Source organism: Nannobrachium achirus (genome assembly GCF_963921795.1).
Source record: "Nannobrachium achirus genome assembly, chromosome: 19".
Lineage (NCBI taxonomy): Eukaryota > Metazoa > Chordata > Actinopteri > Myctophiformes > Myctophidae > Nannobrachium > Nannobrachium achirus.
The window spans coordinates 8,971,365-8,994,757 of NC_137826.1; the positions used below are offsets into that span (position 1 = coordinate 8,971,365).

At 43.9% G+C, this 23,393-nt stretch overlaps 1 protein-coding gene across 3 annotated transcripts in view; it reads right to left on the bottom strand.

The window, feature by feature from the left end:
- Nucleotides 1-23,357, bottom strand: part of smg6 (SMG6 nonsense mediated mRNA decay factor) — a 33,757-nt gene extending 10,400 nt beyond the window's left edge. Inside the window, exons 1-12 of one of the 3 annotated variants that reach the window (XM_080749790.1) lie at nucleotides 21,883-23,357; nucleotides 20,209-20,401; nucleotides 18,016-18,126; nucleotides 17,491-17,591; nucleotides 15,679-15,757; nucleotides 15,048-15,158; nucleotides 11,240-11,455; nucleotides 9,092-9,153; nucleotides 8,761-8,906; nucleotides 7,823-7,936; nucleotides 7,221-7,386; nucleotides 4,406-4,622 (exon numbers count right to left, since the gene is read on the bottom strand). In XM_080749790.1, coding sequence (XP_080605916.1) covers nucleotides 4,406-4,622; nucleotides 7,221-7,386; nucleotides 7,823-7,936; nucleotides 8,761-8,906; nucleotides 9,092-9,153; nucleotides 11,240-11,455; nucleotides 15,048-15,158; nucleotides 15,679-15,757; nucleotides 17,491-17,591; nucleotides 18,016-18,126; nucleotides 20,209-20,401; nucleotides 21,883-23,345 — 2,979 coding nt within the window. In that variant the 5' untranslated portion in view covers nucleotides 23,346-23,357. Of the gene's footprint in view, nucleotides 1-4,405; nucleotides 4,623-7,220; nucleotides 7,387-7,822; nucleotides 7,937-8,760; nucleotides 8,907-9,091; nucleotides 9,154-11,239; nucleotides 11,456-15,047; nucleotides 15,159-15,678; nucleotides 15,758-17,490; nucleotides 17,598-18,015; nucleotides 18,127-20,208; nucleotides 20,402-21,882 lie in introns of all 3 variants that reach the window. The other 2 variants (XM_080749789.1, XM_080749788.1) reach the window with 2 other exon arrangements.
- Nucleotides 23,358-23,393: the final 36 nt, after the last annotated feature.

Below are 23,393 nucleotides of genomic sequence, written 5' to 3' on the forward strand. Positions count from 1 at the left end.
CATAGACTGTATAAAAGATATGGACAAAGCGAAGCCATTGGTTTCTATGCAGCGCAAATGCCACAATACGGGTCCTTGGCATGGGTGTTGCCATCATAGATTGTAAAGGCACCAAAGGATGCTATTGGCTGCCAACGGTCACGTGCAATCACAGGGATACATGGGAGAATGTGGTCGGAGCCTCCCGAAATACAGCAAACGAAGAAGAACACAGCCGGCTGGTATCAGTTTAGTTGGCCACGCCCCCCACAACTTTATCATTTATTTTAAAATAAATTGGACCAAATTTCGACAAAACGCATATGATGGTGATTGAAAGGCAATTTTTAACTAGCGATAGGAACCATAAAGTATTCATGAAAATGTTAATTAAGGTTAGAACACGAAAGGGGAAAATTAATGGGATCCAATGGAGAACAATTCTTTTTGCGATCGGACGGGGGGGGGGGGAAACAGCGCAACTAGCGGCCAATCATAGGAAGTTTTACTTCCGTAATGGAGTCATTTTAAATCGGCAGAACTATGCCCCTGCTTATTACACGGCTTGGTTGAATGCTTGATTCTGATTGGTCAATCGCAAAAATCAGTGGTGAACTAGAAGCAGTGCTCTTCCGAGCACATGTCTCTACCGCGTTATTGGAAAGGACACCCGGGCTCCAGGGAAACCCCGCCCACCGAAGCTTTTGATTGGCTGAAGCGGAGCTAGGGAGCGCTCAATTGTAGTCCGCTTGGACAGGGCGTTTATCGTGGGCGATTATAACGAATATAACGATTGCATTCACCACGGCTTCGTAACTCGCGCGGCGCTCCGCCGGCCGCGCGGCCCTGGCCCGCTCTTCGCGGCCACTCGCGCCTGCGGCGCTCGGGGCGAAGAGCAGGACCAAGGTCCGCTGGCCTTCGCGCCGCTTGCAGTGTCCTGGACAATCGAGCGGCTCCGTCTGGAGCCCGGGTGTCATTTCCAATAACGCGTCTCTACCAGGTCAGGTAGTTATTGTGGCCTCCTGGTGGCGCTAAATGTGAAAAGGGTGCCATGTCTTCTTTAGCCTTTAACGGTGACACAGCATGCATGATTTGAGGCATTTTGATCCAAAAATGTGTTTGGCAAAAGTCGACTTGGTGGTGGCGCTATAACAGGCCAATATGAAAAGAGTGTAATTTGTTCCTTGGCCTAGTGGGAATGTGCGTGCAGAATTTCTCTAATCACAAGCTGCGTTCATGATTTAAGTCATTTTGTTCAAAATGGACCAATCCTGCAAACTTTGGAAGTTAATGTTAGCCAGTTGAATATGAAATATGAAATATTGGACAGATCCGTCTTGATCACATGACTATAAATATACTGTGTACTGATTTGCATGATCTTTGAATAAAATCTAAAGGAATAATAGGAAAAAATGTGTTTTACATAAGTCGGCCTCCTGGTGGCGCTATAAAAAGCAGATATGAAAAAAGCAGGGCAAAGGTTTTTCCTTGGCCTCTAGGGAGTGCACATACAAAGTTGTACACTGATCAGAGTTATAGGTAAACACACAAATTGGGCTGTTATAGGGCCACCATAGAGGCTGATTTGATTTTTTTTAAGTGGCATTTATTCCTCCGCCTATTGGGAATGTGCATGCACAATTTCACCAAAATCGCACACTGCATTCATGATTCAGGCATTTTATTCAAAACTGACCAATCCTGCAAACTTTGCCGGAGATTATCTGGTAACAAACGGGACGGACGGACGCACACACACACACACACACACACACACACACACACACAGAGGGAGAAAGTTGCTTTATGTTTGTCTGATGGTAGTTTATTTTTTATCATATTACTAATTGCACTCAGCAGCAGCCAGATTTTGGTTGGTTAGCAAGTATTGAGAAGCCTTTAAAGGTGATACACCATGCATTTAAAAAGTATTTATGTCATATTGTTTATGTCCCAAAAACGTTTTTCAAAAGGTTTGAGGCTAAATTACCACTCCTGAATAGAGAGCCTCTCTCATTTTGAATGGCTCTCAGAGCATTTTCAGCTGCAGTACCACCTTTGGCCTGAACTGCGCCACCCCCCAAACTCTTTTTGAAAAAAAAAAAAAAAAAAAAAAAAAAAAAAAAACGGCCGATGATGACGTCACAATCGGCAGCAAATCTGGATAGCCTGTTTTGAGAACCCGTGGGATACTTTTAACCTTCGCCTTCTCAAAACCAGAGAAAGACACAACGGTCAGAAATGGGACTTTGTGAGGATAGAAGGTGCTAGTGGGACACCAAAAAAAGGTTTTAAAATAGGAAAAGTGAATTTTCATGGTGTATCACCTTTAAGTTATAAGTCAGTTTTTTGTTCTCTTTTTTCTTTTTAATAAAAATCCATCTATAATAACTATTAATTTAGCGAATGTCTGTACGTCCGTCTGACCATCTGCACGCTGACATCACTGATAACACGGTTTCGCCGCCATGGTAACCGTCTGTCTTTGCATGCACCTCTGACATCATAGTACTGACATCACAGACTGGCCCGGACACAGAACACCAAGTATGGGCATAAAGATCTGCCCAACGGGAAATCCACCATGGAACACCATATATGGGCATAAAGATCTTCCCAATGGGCACTTCAACATTACTTCTGAGACTCCTACATTCAATCCCTTAGAATAGATAATGTGCACACCCCCCGGGCACAGGACTAGTTTGTTTATATTATCAAGGGCTCCAATAGGTCAATACACTCCTGTACAGTAACCACCTCACTCACTGTGTCAGTGTGTGTTTCTATGAAGAGGGCTCCTATAGGTCAATACACTCCTGTACAGTAACCACCTCACTCACTGTGTCAGTGTGTGTTTCTATGAAGAGGGCTCCTATAGGTCAATACACTCCTGTACAGCAGGGGTTTTCAAAGTGGGTGACTGGGCACCCTGGGGTGCCGTGACGGAATCCAGGGGTGCCACGAGATAATTTGATAATATTTGGAATTTATTTGGACACTTGAAAAAATATATTTAGTATCATTTAGTACAAAGTTATTTTCAGTCAGTTCTAACCAAAATGGCTATTATCTCAAAGTTTTCCTCGCAACATAATCACTAAAATATCGTCACTGTCGGGCAGAAACCTCGTATCTCCAAGTTTCAAATGTGTACGTCTTTTGGTAAAGCAAAGCCCTGCTTCATCATACAAGACTGTCGCACAAAACTAGTGAAAACAGCCGATCTACAAGCACACAACGCCTCGCGATGCGAGGCGTTGTGTGCTTGTAGATCTGCTGTTTTCACTAGTTTAGTACATTTTATAGATGATAAATACAAAACGAACAGTGTTGGACATACAGTACAAGGTTTCTACCCGACAACGACGATATGCTATAAATATAAGGTGCTGGGAGTGAAAATGATATTATGTAGGGGTGCCTCGGATTAAAAAAAAAAAAGATATTCATGGAGTGCCCTGAGACAAAAAGGTTTGGGAACCCCTGCTATAGGTCAATACACTCCTGTACAGTAACCACCTCACTCACTGTGTCAGTGTGTCTGTCTATGACAGTAACCACCTCACTCACTGTGTCAGTGTGTCTGTCTATGACAGTAACCACCTCTCACTCACTGTGTCAGTGTGTCTGTCTATGACAGTAACCACCTCTCACTCACTGTGTCAGTGTGTCTGTCTATGACAGTAACCACCTCACTCACTGTGTCAGTATGTCTGTCTATGACAGTAACCACCTCTCACTCACTGTGTCAGTGTGTCTGTCTATGACAGTAACCACCTCACTCACTGTGTCAGTATGTCTGTCTACGACAGTAACCAGCTCTCACTCACTGTGTCAGTGTGTCTGTCTATGACAGTAACCACCTCTCACTCACTGTGTCAGTGTGTCTGTCTATGACAGTAACCACCTCACTCACTGTGTCAGTATGTCTGTCTACGACAGTAACCAGCTCTCACTCACTGTGTCAGTGTGTCTGTCTATGACAGTAACCACCTCTCACTCACTGTGTCAGTCTATGACAGTAACCACCTCTCACTCACTGTGTCAGTGTGTCTGTCTATGACAGTAACCACCTCACTCACTGTGTCAGTGTGTCTGTCTATGACAGTAACCACCTCACTCACTGTGTCAGTGTGTCTGTCTATGACAGTAACCACCTCTCACTCACTGTGTCAGTGTGTCTGTCTATGACAGTAACCACCTCTCACTCACTGTGTCAGTGTGTCTGTCTATGACAGTAACCACCTCACTCACTGTGTCAGTGTGTCTGTCTATGACAGTAACCACCTCACTCACTGTGTCAGTATGTCTGTCTATGACAGTAACCACCTCTCACTGTGTCAGTATGTCTGTCTATGACAGTAACCACCTCACTCACTGTGTCAGTGTGTCTGTCAATGACAGTAACCACCTCACTCACTGTGTCAGTGTGTCTGTCTACGAAGCAGGGCTCCAGTGGAGCAGCCAGCAGCGGGACAAAGCCGGCCAACAGCCGGTCCTCCTCCAGGAGCAGCAGGCTCAGCTCCTCGTCCCCCTCGTCCTCCGCGTCCGCTTTGTACAACGGCGCCTCCCCGTGGTCGACGTGCGCCAACACATTGCACAGGTCGGCCAGGCACTGCCAAACGTCAGGGTTGCTGCTGGAGGCGGGCAACACAGCAAGAACAACAGTGTTATTAAACTAAATTCAACTAAATTCATGTTAAATCCATTTAGGCATGAACGCGAATCTGTGTCACTATAGATTTGAACCACTTTTGATCAAGGTGTTTTTTTTTGATTTTTCCATTTTACACAAAACCTAAAAACATACAATACACAGAGCCCCCCACCCCTACCCATCAGACCCGTAATAAATAAATTAAGGAATAGACAATAATGGAACATTCATAGTATAGGACTCACGGATGGAAATTATTAAAATAAACAACTGTACAGGTCTGGAAAATAAAATAAAATAAAAATCCCCCCCCCAAAAAAAACAGCTCTAGTCACCTAAATGACGGTGACAGCTACTCCTTACTACAGAAAAAAACAAAACAACACAAGGTGTGTTGGTAATGGGGAACGTTGAAGTGACCAGCAAGGCTGTATCCGTCAGACCCCTACCCAACTACTGCCGTGTTGTTTGCAATTTCAGATTTAACCTACTGCAGCTCATTTCTGAGACAATCGATTCGACTGCAAACACACCCTGTAGTTCTGATTTGAGAACAAGAGGAAATGCCCGCTCTCAGCTCAGATAGAATGACGGCTTATAAAGCAGCGGCGTCCATTTTCAATTCGTCCTCCCGGCAAGAGTGAAGGTTCAAGGTAATTAGTAATACTCTGCATCGGGGATGCCTCCGGCCCGTGCTTAGGACTTGTTGCCGTGTATCTGTATTTGCCGGGATTAAAGGACAACTTTGTTTTTTTACAACAAGGGTTCATTAGAGAAAAGAAAAGTGAGTGTTAAAATGTTTTCATTTGCTTCGTTCTATTGTTTTATCGCATTTACCGTGCTAAAATGTGGGGCATGCGTACGTATGGGGGCATGTGTACAAATGTCTAAATATGTATTTTTAGACACAATAAGCCAGCAGTTTCTTTATTGCCATTTACAGTAACACTTCTAGCCAAGTTACAGTCACATCCAACCATGAAAGGTTGCGTTGTATCTTGGGAATGGGCTTATTCTGTGTAAAATGACACATTTAGCCACTTGTACACATGCCCCCAACCACTGAAATAAGAATCTCTAAAACAATAGAAGAAGTTAATTAAATCAATTTAACACTCATCTTTTATGTTCTTTAATTACTATCTAAAATATAAACCCTTGTTGTAAAAAACTAAAGTTGTCGTTTAAACCTATTGGCCACGAAAGCACCGTTCAGAACTCAAATTGTCCACAAGCAGTTATAGAACACGTTATAGGTTGATTTTCACCGATAGTGAGGGTAAATGCACCATAAAATAATACTTTTAAAAGAGGTCTGACGGGAGCTCTTCCAAACACGTCTTTGCCAGTTGCTGGTTCAACCACACCCCTCCAGATTTGAACCACTTTAACCATTATTTTATGCTTTAACTATTACAAAATAGCAGATATACAAGCTTACAGCGAGTGCCGCGCTGCAAGCTTGTAGATCTGCTAGTTTTTAAACTTTGTGAACATTTGTGCAAGTCTTTGAATATGTTTGACCCGATTCTATATGTTTATCCTTCTTCTAAATCAGTGGTTTTCAAACTTTTTCATGTCAAGGACTCCCAAAATTACATGCATTTGGCCGCGGACCCCCCATCTCAAAATATGTTGTTCCAGGGACCACCCAGAAGCAAATATTTGAGTTCCAATGTTCGCTTTTAAAAAGATATATTCAAAGACTTTTCACGATTTTTTCAAAAATAGCAGATCTACAAGCTCGCAGCGTGGCACTCGGTGCCGCTCTGTGAGCTTGTATATCTGCTATTTTTCAATAGTTAAAGCATTAAATAATTCTAGGCCTAAAATTCATGTTAAATCAGTGCTCCGGATGTTGCTGTGCAGGGGTGTGTGCTGTTTGTGTCGTGTCAGGCTCAGCAGGGATTCACAGACCATTTGAGCAGCTGATTCTTGCTACATTTATGCCATCTTGCTGACAGAGAAAAAGCATGGTTCAACCTCAAGCCTAGTTCAAATTTCAAACAGACTTGTTTAGTTTTTCTTAATGATAATCCAAGATAACACGTGTGTATGTTGCGAGTTTGGAAAGAGTTTGTAAAGATCCAATTGATATAAATGACACCGGGTACACTAGGCACACGGACTACACGAGCCCCGCATACACAGGATTTAAAATAAGATTGGTTCTATATATGCGCCTGTGCATTTCTGTTTTGTTTTTCAGAAAAAGACTAAGTCTAAAAAACATTACAACTAACCAACTTGTTTGTCCTTGTCATTGATACTGGCTTATACTGTAGGTGAAATTCAGCCCAAGACAAACATTATGTGATAAACATGAACATTGATTTGGATTTAATGGGGCCTTTAAATATGTATTACCTTTAGCTGGGTCTGAATAAGGTACTGTGTGTGTGTGTGTGTGTGTGTGTGTGTGTGTGTGTGTGTGTGTGTGTGTGTGTGTGTGTGTGTGTGTGTGTGTGTGTGTGTGTGTGTGTGTGTGTGTGTGTGTGTGTGTGTGTGTGTGTGCGCGCGCGTGCGTGCGTGCTTGACCTTGGACGTGTGTGTGCGCGAGCGCGTTCCATGTACTCACCTGATACGGCATGGCGGTGGGTTCCACAACTCAGGATGTCCCAACATCCAATCAGACCACACCTTGATGCTGGGCAGCAACTCTCTCAGGTCCAATGGGAACGCAGAGACTCTCACCATGCCCTCTAGCTCCTCCTCTTTCTCCCCATTCTCCAGTGGAATGGCCTCTGAGAGACAGGGAGCAGGAGATTGAGATCGGAGACCAAACTAGGAAATCACATAGTTTGGTACAGTGGTTCTCAACCTGTGGGTCAACTTAATGTGCAACATTGTTTTCTCACTCAACAGTAAACAAACCAACATAACGTTTAAGTGTATAGAGTCAGTGTAATATCTGCACATTTCTAAAGTGACAATTTAAGGACCTTTTTAATACCCCTTAAATTAATAAACATTAAACATTGGCCAAATTGTCAAATATTAGACATTGTGAAAATAGCCGATCTACATGCTCGCAACGACTTGTCTGAAATATGATGATTATTTTAGGGGGTCGCGGCCTGAAACGGTTGAGAACCACTGGTTTAGGAAATTCTTATAGAAATGTCAAGGGAGGAGCTAAAACAAACACCTGATGAACAAAACTTGTTGTAACTTGTGTACCTGCAGGTGTGTCTCTGAGGAGTTCTGTGCAGCGCTGGACCAGCAGTGCAAACATGGCCAGGCCCAGAGCTGTGCTCTGTTCTTGAAGGGCAGAGCGCACGTCTCCTTCTCCAGCTGACAAACACACACACACACACACAAAGCATTTATTATGATCAATATTGCCCCAGGGTTATGTTTCTGTTTGTTGGCAGGAAAAGTTATGAACCGATTTGCATGAGGCTTTGGGTTAAGTCTGCTCATGACGAATTGATCAGATTAAGGGTCCCCAATCTTTTCCATGCACAGGAACATTGCAAAAATGTAAAAAAAGAAAAAGAAAAAAATGGAACATGCACATCAAAGTATAACTCAGGCTTTACATGCATGCAAGCAGGGTAACAAGGGTAGCAGGACAGAGGGAGGTCTTGGTGCAGTGTTGTTTTTGACAGCAAATTTTGATTTAGTTTTAGTCATAGTCTTTTGTAAAATATCATTTAGATTTAGTCATAATTTAGTCACCTGAAAAATATTAGTTCTAGTATAATTTTAGTCGACTAAAGTTGATTTAGTCGACTAAAATGTATTTTGGCAGGCCTTGATGGCATCGCAATGACTGATTTTACACTTCGTTGTGTGCTGAAAATAGCAGATCTACAAGCTCACAACGCGCCGCGCTCCGACGCGTTGTGAGCTTGTAGATCGGCTATTTTCAGCACGCAACACCTGAGAGCAACCAAGCATAAAATTACTCTCTTCTCCACTAGTCCCTCCCTAACGTTTTAGTCTAGTTTTTTATTTTGTTGACGAAATTGTCAATATATTTAGTCTTAGTTTTAGTCGCCACAGCTTAGTTTTTGTTTAGTTTTTATTTAGTTTTCGTCAGTGAAAAAAACACAGTCGACAAACATTTTTCGTCATAGTTTTAGTCGACAAAATCAACACTGTCTTGGTGTTACCTCTGCTGTGAGCATTGTGGATCGTGAACATGTTGATAGTGATGATCTGAAGCATCCGTGTGCTGCCCAAAGGGGAGGGGCTGTGCTGGAGCAGAGCCCTGAACTCCTGCAGAATCCGACCGGCTACGGCAGGGAAAGACTCCATACTGAATGGAACAACACACACGAGAGAGGAGAGGGGAGAAAGGAGCAAGAAAGAGGTCAAGCATTAAATCACTGTTTCCAAACAAATGTCTATGTTGGGTCTTGAGCTACAAATGTTAGGGAACCATTGCTTTAGATGAAATGCTCTCTGATGAGCACAGCACACAGACAGGACACAAACACTCACCCCACTTTTGTGAAGAGCTTTCCGTGGCCATACAGGAAGCTCAGAATGAACCTCTTATTGAGCTGAAAGGGAACATAAGAAGGCCGGAAGAAACAGAATGTGAATCATCATTGGTAAATTACGCACAAGCACATGAAAAACAAGAAACACAAGAGGACACAATACGTCTGTCTGTCAACACTATTTAAAGGAACATGATAGAACACGACATACGTTGCAGCTGCGCGATTAAGACATATGGTAGTCAAATCCAATGTAGTGTCAATGTCATCTATTTGGTTATTTGTACAATTTGAGTGTACATAATTTTGTTTTGATTGTATTGTTCCACTTTTGCTTTGGCAAAGTTAACATATGTTTACTAATGCCAATAAAGCCCTTTGAATAGAATTGTATGAGATTTGTAAAATGAAACGAAAGACTCTTGCACATCTACAAAAGCGACAGGTGCGTTGAGAAGAGACCAAACAATGGTCCAGTAAACTGAATAAGAAAAAACTCTACGCACACAGTCAGTCGTTTTTGCCAGACCCAGGGGGTCGGCCTACAAAAGGCTTTGTCGGTCTGTCGGTCGGTCGGTCGGTCCCTCTTTTCCTCAGTGTGCCTGTGTTTGCCTCTGACTGCTCATCTGCCCCTCCCTTCCCTTGCTCGGCTGATTGCCTTGAGTGCCGTCACCTGTACAGGACCAGCTGAGTTGAGTTGGCTGACGAGCTGCTGACACTATAAATTCCTCAGCCCATCTACAAGCTCAGGAGAGAGGCCAGACTAAGATTGATCCACCCCCCCCCCCCCCCTTCCTTGCATTCTGATTTTCATTGCGGGTCTGGCAGAACCAGGTGACCTGGTCTAGTTAGACCTTCATCAGGCTATCTTTTTTTTTTTTTTTTACAGATTCCACATTAAAACTTTTTTTCATTTGAAGACTGTGTGCGTGGAGTTTTGTCTTATTCTCTTTATATAAGATTTGTACAAAAAAAAAATTAGATGAAAAGTGCAAGTACAATGACCTTTCTTCAGATGGAGGATGAGTCATTTATTACGCAACATATGGCATTGTGCGATTTAACAGCAAAGTTAAAACATTGGATGTGCAACGTGACAGCTAGAAAGAGCTGCATTTTAGAAATAGAATAGCAAAAAAAAAATCTATATAAAAAGATGAAATGAAGGTATTGTATAGCAAAGAGAGTGTAGAACGAAAAGAAACATACTGTGGGGGAGGTGATTGCTAACGCAAGGTTACGTGGGCCACTCTTCCAATACTGTGATCTTGAAAACTTTTCACGTGTAGTGCCTTTATAATATATGTAATTATATGTGTCCTGTAAGTCCAAGTGGGCTGGTGCAGATCGGACCAGGGCAGGCATGCACGTTTATGAGTGTATTAGGAGGTATATAAACCTCAAGACAATAGAACCGTGAGACCTACCACCCTGAATGTATAACAGGGGTCGTCGCTAGGGCTGTCACAATTATTACATAATCGTCTAATCGCAATTATTTGAGATAATCGCAATTCTTTTGCATAATCGTCATAATCGTTTCCATGTTGAGAAATGTTAATATAGTTACAAACGCTTTCAAAAAGTAGTGGAAATAGCAGATCTACAAGCTCACAACGCGTCGCGATGTGTTGTGAGCTTGTATCAATGTTCTTTTTTAAGTATAAAGTTGTCAAATATGTCAGTAATTTCTTTGTATTGTATTTATTTTTTCTCTTTTAAAATATATATAGTTTATAAAGCTTGGCTAGATAGGAAGTCATAAGAATGAGTTGTCAATGCCCCTGGTGGATTAATGCTCTATACCAGGGGTTCTCAAACCTTTTTAGGCCGTGTCCCCCAAAATAAACATATTTGAACTGGGGACCCCCACCCTGACAAGCACTTGGAACTGTGGGTATTACGTTTAATGTGACTCGGTTCCGCGGATAAATATTGTGAAAATAGCAGATCTACATGCTCACAACGCGAGGCGTTGTGAGCATGTAGATCGGCTATTTTCACAATGTTTGCCTCTTGCTTACTTAATATTTGACAGTTTGGCCAGTCCTGTCAAATATTCGACTATTCAAATACTTTGAGGTCGAATAATTCGAATACTAAAAATCACTATTCGTGAATGCCCTAGTGTATGTTGGGGTCTTACATCACTGGCACTGAGGTTGCCCAGCTCCCCGTCCTGTTCAGAGTCCCGGCTGGACTCGCTGCCTCCTCTGTGTGAGGACGGGTTTGCCGTGGGGCCGCTGGGCCGGATCCAGATCTCCACGCGGGCCCCGTCCTCGCCTCGCCCTCTTCCTCGCACCGCTGGTCCCCTGGAGCCACCCTCCGACTCCTGTCTCCTCTTCCTCTCCATCTGGTCTGCCTGCATGGGGGGAGTACAACTAGTTCTTCAATCTTGCAAAGAAAAGTCAAAATAACAATCTATCTATAAATGCGAGAAGTCAATCCGCGTATCTCGAGAACCGTTCGTCCCACCGGCTTCAGATTCGGCACGCGCGTTCCCCGCCGCGGCATGGAGTGCAGTGCCGGGCCTCGACCCGACCCGACGCGCGGTTTTCCCTAACCGGCGCGAAACGTTCGGAATCTCCTTATGCGGAAATCGGCGCAAAATCGGCGCAAGCGCTGACTCATTGTGACATCACTGCAGTGCCGGGCGCAAGCACTGAGTCATTGTGACATCACTGCAGGCAGATACAGGGGCCTAGCCTCGACCCGACAGACTGAGATCTCCATATATGGGCAGATACAGAGATCTCCATATATGGGCAATACAGGGGCCTTGCCTCGACCCGACAGATATCTCCGTATATGGGCATAAAAGGGACACAGACAGATATATCTCCGTATATGGGCATAAAAGGGACACAGATAGATATATGGGCATAAAAGGGACACAGACTGAGATCTCCATGACAGATATCTCCGTATATGGGCATAAAAGGGACACAGACTGATACAGAGAATGGGCATATGGGCAGATACAGAGATCTCCATATATGGGCATATGGGCATAAAATGGACGCAGATATATGGGCATAAAAGGGACACAGACTGAGATCTCCATATATGGGCATATGGGCAGATACAGAGATCTCCATATATGGGCATATGGGCATAAAATATGGACACAGATAGAGTATATGGGCATAAAAGGGACACAGACAGATACAGAGATCTCCATAATGGGGTTTGCATTAAAGGGTGGGGCATTCATTCCCTATTTACATCGTTCCCGAGTTGGCCAGGTCGCAAACTCCATATATGGGCATAAATGGGCACAGGCAAACAGATGGTCAAACCAGGTCCTACAGAGATCTCCATATATGTCAGAAAATGGACGTAGACAGACATATCTCTCCATATATGGGCATAAATGGACACACGCAAACAGATGGTCAAAACGGATCCTATGACAACAGGTATAATGGGGTTTGCATTAAAGGGCGGGGCATTCATTCCCTATTTACATTGTTCCCGAGTTGGCCAGGTCGCCTGGTAGTATTGTAAATGGGGGATGCCAAATAAAATGAAATTACATTTATTTTTTCAATTGCAATTTATGTAATACGCCATTGTCGATATACTTAACACATGGGCTGCCATTGTTTTGGTAATTCTATGGCTGTAGAGCACCGCCATTCACTTATGGTTTATTTTTAAGAGGCACGGACGGATTTATATTTATATTAAATTTCATAGTACTATCTATACAAAATCTAAAGTCCCTAATTTTTTTTTAAGAAAATAGGCATCCACAGGTAGCCTGGTCCCAGCCTGTTCGCGCCGTTCCATGATCTGTTTTGTCTCTCCGCATCACAGTCTGGAAATTACTCAGTTGACTCGCATTTCTGAACGTCCGTTGTGACGTAGCGAGGTCGTTGCTGATTGGGTGTTGTTCCAACAAATCAGAGTAGGGTTAGGGTAGCTACATCATCAGCCAGCCAATACACACTGGTGTATTTGTCCGCCCCGCACCACAGACCAATCGGAAGCCACAGTGGCTGGAAAGCCACGTGGTGTGCTTCCAACTAATCAGAGTAGGGTTAGGGTATCATCAGCCAGCCAATACACACTGGTGTATTTGACAGACATCACCAAAGACCAATCGGAAGCCACGGCTGTGTGAATCCCACTTCTATGTCCCACCTCCACTTGGAGATAGGAGGCTTTCGAGACCGTTATGCGGAGAGAGAAAAACAGATCACGGAACGGAGCAAACAGGCTGGCAACCAGGCTAATCCACAGGGTCTGAAAGAAGAGTTCTCTCTCTTGCTTTCCGTAACTGCTTGATAACTGTTCTCTTCACTCGAATCATTATTACGGTTACTTATTCTTCTGAAGCTTTGTTTTAAACTGTTAAGCCATTGTGCTATGTATTCATTCATGTCTTATAAGGTTCCTTTTTGTTCTTCTCAAGAACACTAGAGGGAGCAACCATGATCTGGTCCCACCTAAATCCAGAACAACCATGGGGAAATTCTCACTCTACGAGTCTTCTGCTGCCACCAAAAATGTGGAATACACTGCCACCGTCCATTTTAGCCTACCATAAGACTAATGATGCAACACCTTGTTGAGAAAGCATTGCACATGCAGCCAGCCATGTAGGGCTGCCACAATTATTACATAATCGTCTAATCGTGATTATTTGACATAATCGTGATTATTTTTCATAATCGTCATAATCGTTTCCATGTTGAAAAACGTTCATATATTTAAAAAAGAGTAACAAATAGTGGAAATAGCAGATCTACAAGCTCACAACGCGTCGCATCGCGACGCGTTGTGAGCTTGTAGATCGGCTATTTCCACTATCAAAGTTATTTTTTAAGTAGTAAGTTGTCAAATATGTCAGTAATTTCTTTGTATATTTAGGTTATGTGTCATATCTGCCATGTACAACTTCAAATCCTAAAAGCCAAACAGAAATGTAATTATCAACGACAAAAACACAATTAAATCGTTAATCGCCAATTATTTGAGTGACAATTAATCGCCATGTAAAATGTCATATCGTGACAGCCCTACAGCCATGGACACAACCTGCGTGATCAAATAATGCAACATGCAAGATGAAGCTTTAAAGGACAACTTTGTTTTTTTTACAACAAGGGTTCATATTTTAGATAGTCATTAGAGAAAAGAAAAGATGAGTGTTAAAATGTTTTCATTTACTTCTTTCTGTCATTTTAGTGATTTTAACGATTTTGGTCCCCCCAAGTTGGGGGCATGCATGCAAGTGGCTAAATATGTATTTTTAGACATAATAAGCCAATTCCTAAGATGCACCGCAATCTTTCATGGGCAGATGTGACTTATGGGGGCTGGTGTAAATAGTAACAAAGAAATTGCCGGCTTATTGTGTCTAAAAATACATATTTAGCCACTTGTACGCATACCCCCAACCACTGAAATCAAAATACTAAAATCGCTAAAACAATAGAAAGCAGTAAATGAAAACATTTTAACACTCACCTTTTCTTTTCTCTAATTACAATCTAAAATATAAATAAAAAACCCTAGTTGTAAAAAAAACAAAGTGGTCCTTTAACTATTATTATTGGCTCCTTTTACACACCTGCTTGTCATTCATGCAGTACAATCATTACGTCCGTTATTTTTATCAGATGTCCGATAAATCGTAATCATTGCGGACATGGTGACCGCCAGTTTAAAATCCTAGCGTGACCTCACACACACACACGCACACACGCACACACACACACACACACACACACACACACACACAGAGTATAGATTTCCTGGTAGACCTCCTGGCCACGTCAGTGTTAACCTTCATCAGCCTAATTTCCGTTGCCTACCACCAACAGGCTTATTGGAAGCCAACAGGGGCCATTCTCAGGAGCGCATCGTTACCGCTTATGTCACTGAAGTTCCAGGTACTTGTTGTGGGGACAGAAAGGGTGAATGACTCAGCTGTTATTATGTCTGACCTTGCGCTTTGCCTCCTCAAACAGACTCATCAGACTCTCCTTCGCCGTGAGGATGGGGTTGGAGGCTGCCAAGCTGCGCATGTAATAATACACAGCGTCCAGCTTCCTTTTCTGATGGGGCACAGGAGAGAGAGAGATAGAACGTTTATTAGTATGATCTATATTCATTATTTTGGGCATGAATCTTACAATATGATTCCAATCAGTCCTGCAGCCAAAAGAAAAAAGAAAAAAAAATCACACTCATTCCCCCCAATTTTCATATATATATTGTCGTTGTCGGGTGGAATCCTTGTATGTCCAAAACCATTCATTTTGTATTTATCATTAAAAAAAGTGAAAATAGCAGATCTACAAGCACACAACGCCTCGCAGTGCGAGGCGTTGTGTGCTTGTAGATCTGCTATTTTCACCAGTCTTGTGCAACGGAGCAGGGATTTACTTTGCAAAGAAACGTACAAATGTGAAACTTGGAGATCTGAGGTTTATGCCCTACAGAGAGAGAGATAGAGAGAGTGTGTGTGTGTGTGTGTGTGTGTGTGTGTGTGTGTGTGTGTGTGTGTGTGTGTGTGTGTGTGTGTGTGTGTGTGTGTGTGTGTGTGTAATTTTATTTTATATTTTTTTGACGTACCGTGTAGACTGCCAACAGGGCCAGCTGGTTGTAGGGTCGTCCATTTTTCGGGGCAATCTGCTGGGCTTTCAGGTACCAGCTTAGAATAAGGAGTCAAACACATTGACATTAGTAAAGTCTTTAAGGGGTCGTCTATTTAATGCCTTTTTTTCTACAAGGGTTCATATTTTAGATTGTAATTAGAGAAAAGAAGAGTGTTACAATATTTTCATTTGCGGCTTTCTATCATTTTAGCGTCCATACAAGTGGCTAAATATGTATTAATAGACACAATAAGCCCATTTCCACGATGCAGCGGATGCACCACAATCTTTCATGGGCAGATGGGACTTATGGGGGCTAGTAGTGTTACTGTAAAAAGTAATAAAGAAATCGCCAGCCTATCGTGTCTAAAAAGACATATTTAGCCACTTGTCCAGTATCCCCACCCACTGAAATCAAAATCACTAAAAAAGGTTAAAATGAAAGAAAGCTGTAAATGAAAGCAGGAACACTCATCTTTTCTCTAATTACAGTCTAAAACCTTGTTGTAAAAAACAAAGTTGTCCTTCAAGTGCTGTACTGTAGCTGTCCTTGGAAACAAAGTATGTATAGTTTGTTTATCCAATGCTAAGGCTGTGACATTTTACATGACGATTAATTGTCACTCAAATAATTGCGATTAACAATTTAATTGTGTTTTTGTCGTTGACAATTACATTTCTGTTTGGCTTTTAGGCTTTGAAGTTGCACAAGGTAGATATGACACATAACCTAAATATACAAAGAAATTACTGACATATTTGACAACTTTATTCTTAAAAAATCACACCCGTGTGAAGTGGAGCTGTGTGTGTGTGTGTGTGTGTGTGTGTGTGTGTGTGTGTGTGTGTGTGTGTGTGTGTGTGTGTGTGTGTGTGGATCATGTGTACCGATTTTTGTGACATTTGAAGAAAATATGTAGGAAAAGGAGCAAAAAGTGTGTTTTGGAGAAAATTCAAGATGGCGGAAAATCTATCATGGTGCAAATGGGCGTGGCCTATATGGGGAGATGCGTCATGACCCAAGGAATCCAGGGAAAAAATATTTTTAATTTTCCGACCTACGGTTCAAGAGTTACAGGCCAAAACGTAAAGTGGGGTGTTATAGCGCCACCATGAGGCCAAATGACACAATTATTTTTTATTTAATCCTTGAAATCATTATGAACCTCCTCTCCAAGTCTTGAAACTGTAGCCCCTGTGGTTTGCGAGAGACAAATAATTGAATGTGAGTTTTTGCGATTCCCATTCTAAGTCAATGGGGAAAATTAATTCACTAATAAATTAATATCAATTAAACTATAGAACCTTTCTCTTAGAAAAGTAATAGCCCACGATTCCCGAGTAAGCCGGTCGATTTGACATATGGCGCGAGTGTGTGGTGGTAAAACTGTGGGACTAGTGGCGTGCCGAAGTTTAGGAAGTTCAGGCTACATACACACAGACAGACAGACAGACACACACACACACAGACCCACACAGCCACGTATAGGGAGCCTGTGTTTCACACAGCTCCAAAAAGAACATTGATAGTGGAAACAGCCGATCTACAAGCTCACAACGCGTCGCATCGCGACGCGTTGTGAGCTTGTAGATCTGCTATTTCCACTATTTTTTAACTTTAAAAATATATATATGAACATTTTTCAACATGGAAACGATTATGCCGATTATGAAAAATAATCGCGATTATGTCAAATAATCGCGATTAGACGATTATGTAATAATTGTGACAGCCCTATCCAATGCGTTTCACATCATATCACAAACAACAGCGTGGATCAGAGCCTACCTGCGGGCCTTGCCGTAGTTGGCAGAGTCACTGGCCTGTTCACGGTAGCGGGCGATGTCTCCCAGACAGATCATACACCGCTGAGCACTGATTAAAGCATACTTCACCTTAGAAAAACACAAACACAATAAACAACTAGACTGGACAGCCCTTTGAGCTTTTAAAAAGGAACATCTGGATGCGTTGCACATTTCCTAGAGCAATTTGTCTACATGTTAGTAACAAACTAACTAGATCATCTCCTATAGAAAACAAAACACCAAGTGTAAAAGTGAAAGTCATATTAGGGCAATATGGACATATGGATCTTATAGATCGGCTATTTTTATGCTTTAAGAACATTTATTGGACTGTAGAAAATAGGGTTTAAGATTAAAACCCGGTAAAGGCGACACTTATGCCATATAATTTTTATTTATGACATTACAATATCCAAAATCCCAGACGATATCTAGTCTCATTGTCAAGATATTAATGTAATATCGATCTATTACCCAACCCAAACACACACAAGCAGCGTTGTACCGTTTTGCGTAATGGCCGAGCCCTGATAGCCACGCCATCCATGTAGGCCTCTAGCTTAAACTGGAACACAGTTTGCAGCTTCTGAAGAAGTGCATCGAAGAATAGCGCTCCCTGTGAAACAGAAACAGGACAGTAATTAACATTTTTCCCTCTACACCAAATTTCTTTGGTGAAGGTAAATATTTTTTTTTTTTTTAGGGAGGGGAAATCTTTTGAAATGTATATATGTTACAGTCATTTTGGGTAACTCAGTGAGACTGTGGTAAGAGCGCTCGTTTTGTAGTTCACCACACACCAATCACCACCAGATGGCGACAACAGCCAGTCAGCCATTCACTAGTGCAGGCGCTGACGTCACTCGTTTGCGACTCTCTTTCGTTTATTTACTAGCCCAGCTCGGCTGTGTTTAGCCATATTAGCTTACTATGCCTTACTCTAACCCTAACCCTAACCCTAACCTCAGTAAAACTATGCCTAACCCTAACCCTAACCCTAACCTCCGTGGGGTGCGCGCTATCATTCCTGCCAACGCGACGTTGTTGTGGGTCAAAGCGACCGCTTGTTCCGCCCCGCGACGCACGACAAGCGCTCCGTTTCTCTATCTAACCATTTCTCTATCTAACCGTGACATATATATATACAATATATATATATACAAAGGGAGAATTAGCCGATCAGAGCGCTTTGCTTGGCCCAGTGGGTACGATTCACTCGTACAACAAAATGTGTTTTACTTGAAAAGAAATGCTTCTCAGGTGAAATATCGATGTGCGATTAAAATGCGATTAATTGCGATTAATTAATCACAGAGCCTGTAATTAATTAAATTAAAAATGTTAATCGCATCCCAGCCCTAATATATACACACACACACACTTTTTTTTTTGTTCTTTTTAAATGAGCTATAGTCAACTTTTTAGTGAGAAACGGATGCTAAAATAAAAATAATGTTTCAAAAATATTTTATAAAAAAATAAGCATCATAATATATGTGTTTCTATTCCAAAATGACCACAAAAAGCGTAAAATAATGATAAAATAATCATTTTGGCCATTGTCAGACCGACACTTTGTTTACATTCTAGTCTATAGACTAGGATATAAACAAAGTGTCGGCCCTACAATGAAAAGGTTGACTATAGCTCCTTTAATGTAGGAAAATGTAATGGGGTTTTTAATAAGAGTAGTGACCCAATAATTGGTCCGTGACCCACTCATGGGTCTCGACCCAGTGTTTGGGAACAGGTGCTGTATATCAGGGGTCTTCAACGTTTTCAAGCCAAGGACCCCTTAGTTGAGAGATGAAGCAGGGACCCCCAAAACCTTTTCACAGCACAATCATGAGTGTATTTTGGATTCATGTCAATTTGTGTTTTCAGATATTTAACCACTTGAACCGTCCATACTTAATACATTTGACCTTTCACTCTGTACTTAGTGTGCTCTTTTTTCCCCCCTCTACACCAAACCTCTTTGCCGAAAATAGGCGATCTACCAGCTCACAATGAGCTTGTAGATCTGCTATTCTTAGCTTAAGTTCTCAGAATATGGACACTGAGGTTCAAGTGGTTAATATAAAAAAAAGGAGAAAAAGGTTTCTATCACACAAAGATTTGGATGCCCCCCTGTAGTAACTCTCTGGGGACCCCCTAGGGCAGGGTTCCCCAATAGGCGGGCCGCGGGCCATTTGCGGACCGCGGGGGGCTACTGTCTGGCCCACACCAACCCCAATAATAATGGTGGTATAAGAGCAGCAACAACACCAGTATATCGTCGTTGTCGGGTGGACATCTCATATCTCCAAATTTGTACGTTCTTTCTCAAATCATACAAGGCCGTCGCACAAAAGTAGTGAAAACAGCAGATCTACAAGCACACAACGCCTCGCGGTGCTTGTAAATCGGCTGTTTTCACTAGTTTTTAAATCATTTTTAAAATGATAAATTCAAAACGAACGGTTTTGGACATACAAGATTTTCACCCGACAACGACGAAAACTGTCGCTGGAGTAGCGGGAACACCACCGTCGCCCCCTGCAATGTTGTGGCCCTCGGCTTGGTACCCTAGACATAATTCGGCCCTTGGGGAAAACTAATTGGGGAAACCTGCCCTAGGGGTCCCGGACCCCCTGTTGAAGACCCCTGCTGTATATTAAGCTGCCATCAACAACAAAGCAGCCCTGCCCTGCCTCACCTCATCCAGCAGTGTGAGCAGCATGTTCCTGATACGAGGGGTGTTGTCAGCGGCCGGGTCTTTGAGCAGCTGGCGGAAGCGCTCGATGACCTGATAGAAGACGTTCTTCCAGAGGGCCTGGTCCAGATTTTGGGAGTCGGAGAACTCGATGTCGGTCAGGATCACCTGCTCGTATAGAGTCAACAGCTCCGCCCTGAAACACAAAGACGTGAGCATAACTGGTTTAGTGGCATTGCAACCAATGTATTAAAGTCTAACTGTTTTGACTTTGAAGTTCAAGTACAAAGTGGCATACAGTATTACGCCACAGTACACACAGGAAAATACTTGCAAGTAGTTTAATGTGCTACTTGTAATAACAAATTAAAAGGACCGGTTAGGGATATTCCATTTTCTATAAGTGCTATATAGCACCATTTCTTTCTTTTTTCTTTTTTTTTTAAATTTGAGTCCCAGAGGTTGTTTTTTTTGCCCTTTTTGCCTCAATCGTCGTTATACCAATTGATTCCTCACACATGTCTGTGTTGTCACTGCTGTTGTATCCTACTGACTCACCTGCCAGTGAGGAGCCCCCACCAGGAGGACGTAGAGCCTTCGTCCTACTCCTCCCGCTCAACACTCCCTGCTGACAGGGGCCGCCCCAGCCCGTATGAATACATGCAATGACCAGTATCACCCTCCCCGTCCGGCTTCCATCCCCCGAACACGGACCAATTGTGTTCGCAGACGCCCGATATAGCCAGTTGCACCACAGGGGATTCGAACCCACAACCTTCCGTGGTGGTGGGCAGGGACTTTACCACTGCACCACCCGAGCGCTATATGGTTAGGGATATTCCTAAGGAGGAATACTGTCAACAACATTCCTGAGCTTCCAATAGAGCACCAAAAAAACTTGTTTCACCAGAAACTGTATCAAATGAGTGACTGACTATCGTAACGATACAGAGCTACCTCCCTGAAAATATCACATTTGTTTCATTTTGGACCACGATTCTTGAGATTTTAACCCATTTAGGCCTGAACACAATATGACGCAATATTTTATGCTTTAAATATAACAAAAATAGCAGATATACAAATCATGAAAATTTGAATTTTGACCCGATTCTATAAGTGTCTTTTGAATCCTTCTAAGATTTTTGGAAAAACCCAATGTTTCTATGTCAGCAATCTGGCCAGCCATCGTCAAAGAAAAGGTCCTTTTTACTTCACTGGAGCTCAGTTAGTCTGTTCTCGAGAGACTACTATGTCAGTGGTTCTCATAATTTTTCATGTGAAGGACCCCCAAAATGATATGTATTTGAACACGGACCCCCATCTCAAAATATCTAGTTCCAGGGACCCCCCCCAGAAGCAAAATTTGAGTTACAAACGTTTGCTTTGAAAATACATATATTCAAAGATTTGCACACATTTTCACGACTTTTTCAAAAATAGCAGATCTACAAGCTCACTGTGAGCTTGTAGATCTGCTTTTTTCACTGGTTAAAGCATTCAATAATTCTAGGCCTAAATGGGTTAAGATGACACAATGTCCATAGAGAAATTACTTCCAGAAACCATGGGATGAACAAGTGACATCAGGAGTCAGGACCTTGCCACTCTATTATGGAGTATATGTTTAAACAACCTTTTCAACAACCTTTCCCTCCGTTTCCCATAATTCCTCACCTCAGCTGGGCCATGCGGTCCAGTCCATCGGCACTCAGTCTGTCCCGGGACAGCAGGTTACTAAGCTGGAGCTCCTGTGTGTCTGCGGCCCTGAGAAGCCTCCCCAGCTCGCCTCTGGCTTGCCGCTCCGCCTCTTCGGGGGTCAAAACCCCGTCCACTCCAGTCTGCGGGTATCCAGCCCCGCGATAACCCCCGCTGTACTGCTGGCCCACGCCAGTAGCAGGGTATATACCGTTGGACGGGCCCATTTGGTAGGGACCCATGTGGTACGGGTATGGATAGCGTGGGCTGGTAGAAGCGTTGGGGTTGCCGGCAGGCACAGGGTAGCAATAAGGGTTGTCAGAGTTTTGGAACTTGTAGTAGGCCATGGCGGCGGCCTGCTGCTGCTGCTGGGTGGGGAAGTGCTCTCCCGGGTGGATGGGGGGGCTGCCCGCCACCTCGTCGTCCGTGTCCAGGAAGTGGAGCTGCCCGTAGCCGCCCCCCGAGGTCTGCAGGTACATGGGCTTCTGCTGGAGCGACCCGTGCTGGGAGGGCTGGCTGCGGGTCAGTGCTGGTTTCTGGTCGGGGTTGTTGGGGTCCCAGAGGCGCCTCACTCCCCCGCCTCTCCCACCTCTTCCTCCTCTGCCTGCCGCCGCCCCTCCTCCTCCTCCTCCTCCTCCCCTCAGTCCCCCGAACAGCAGCCTGGGCCCGGGCTCCGGCGAGTTGGAGAGGTCCGTGTGGGCAGGGAGCACCAGAATGCCCCTGCCTCTACTGCGGGGGCCCGGGCCAGGCCGGCGGTGTGGGCTGGCAGTGGCGGTACCGGGAGATGATGCGCTTGGTAGCTTTTCCAGAGACACCCGCAGGATACCACGCCCTCCCCCTCTGTTCCCCCTCGGTCGGCCCTTCTCCTCCTGCCGTCGCTCCATCGCCCTGTCCTCCTCTTCCTCGTCCCTCCTCCTGCACCTCCTGTCCTCCGCCACGTCGCTCAGCTCGCTGCCTTCAGGCGACTCCGTGGACGACTCTCCGTTTGTCCTCCAGCTGCGTGGTGGTTGGCCCCCTCCTTTTCGGACACCTCCGTCGTTCCTCCCCTCCGCTTTCTCCTTGCGCCCGGGCCCCAGAACCCGCGGCTGGGGCCCCTTGTTGCTGCTGATCCCCTTCCCCGCCCCGGGACCATCCAGGCTGGTCACGCTGCTGGCCGAACTGCTGCTGTAGGTGCGGTTCCGCGAGCGCCGGATGTCCGATTTGGAGTAGCGCTTCGTTGAGTGGGTGGGAACGTTGGCGTTGGTTTTGTTCCTCTCACTTCTCTCCGCCACCGTCTCCCTGTTCCTGTCCACGTCTCGGGGCTGGTGGTTGTTGTTGTTGCTGCTGCTGTCCCCTCTCTGTCTCTCTCGCGGCTTGTCTCTGCCCTTGCCTTGCTGCGCCTCTCCCGCTTTGTTCGGCTCCTTGGCTCTGTCTGCCTCTGATGTTCTCCTGTTTCTCTCCATCTCAGCACCACCCTTGTCACACTTCTTCCCGCCTCCCCCTCCTCCTCC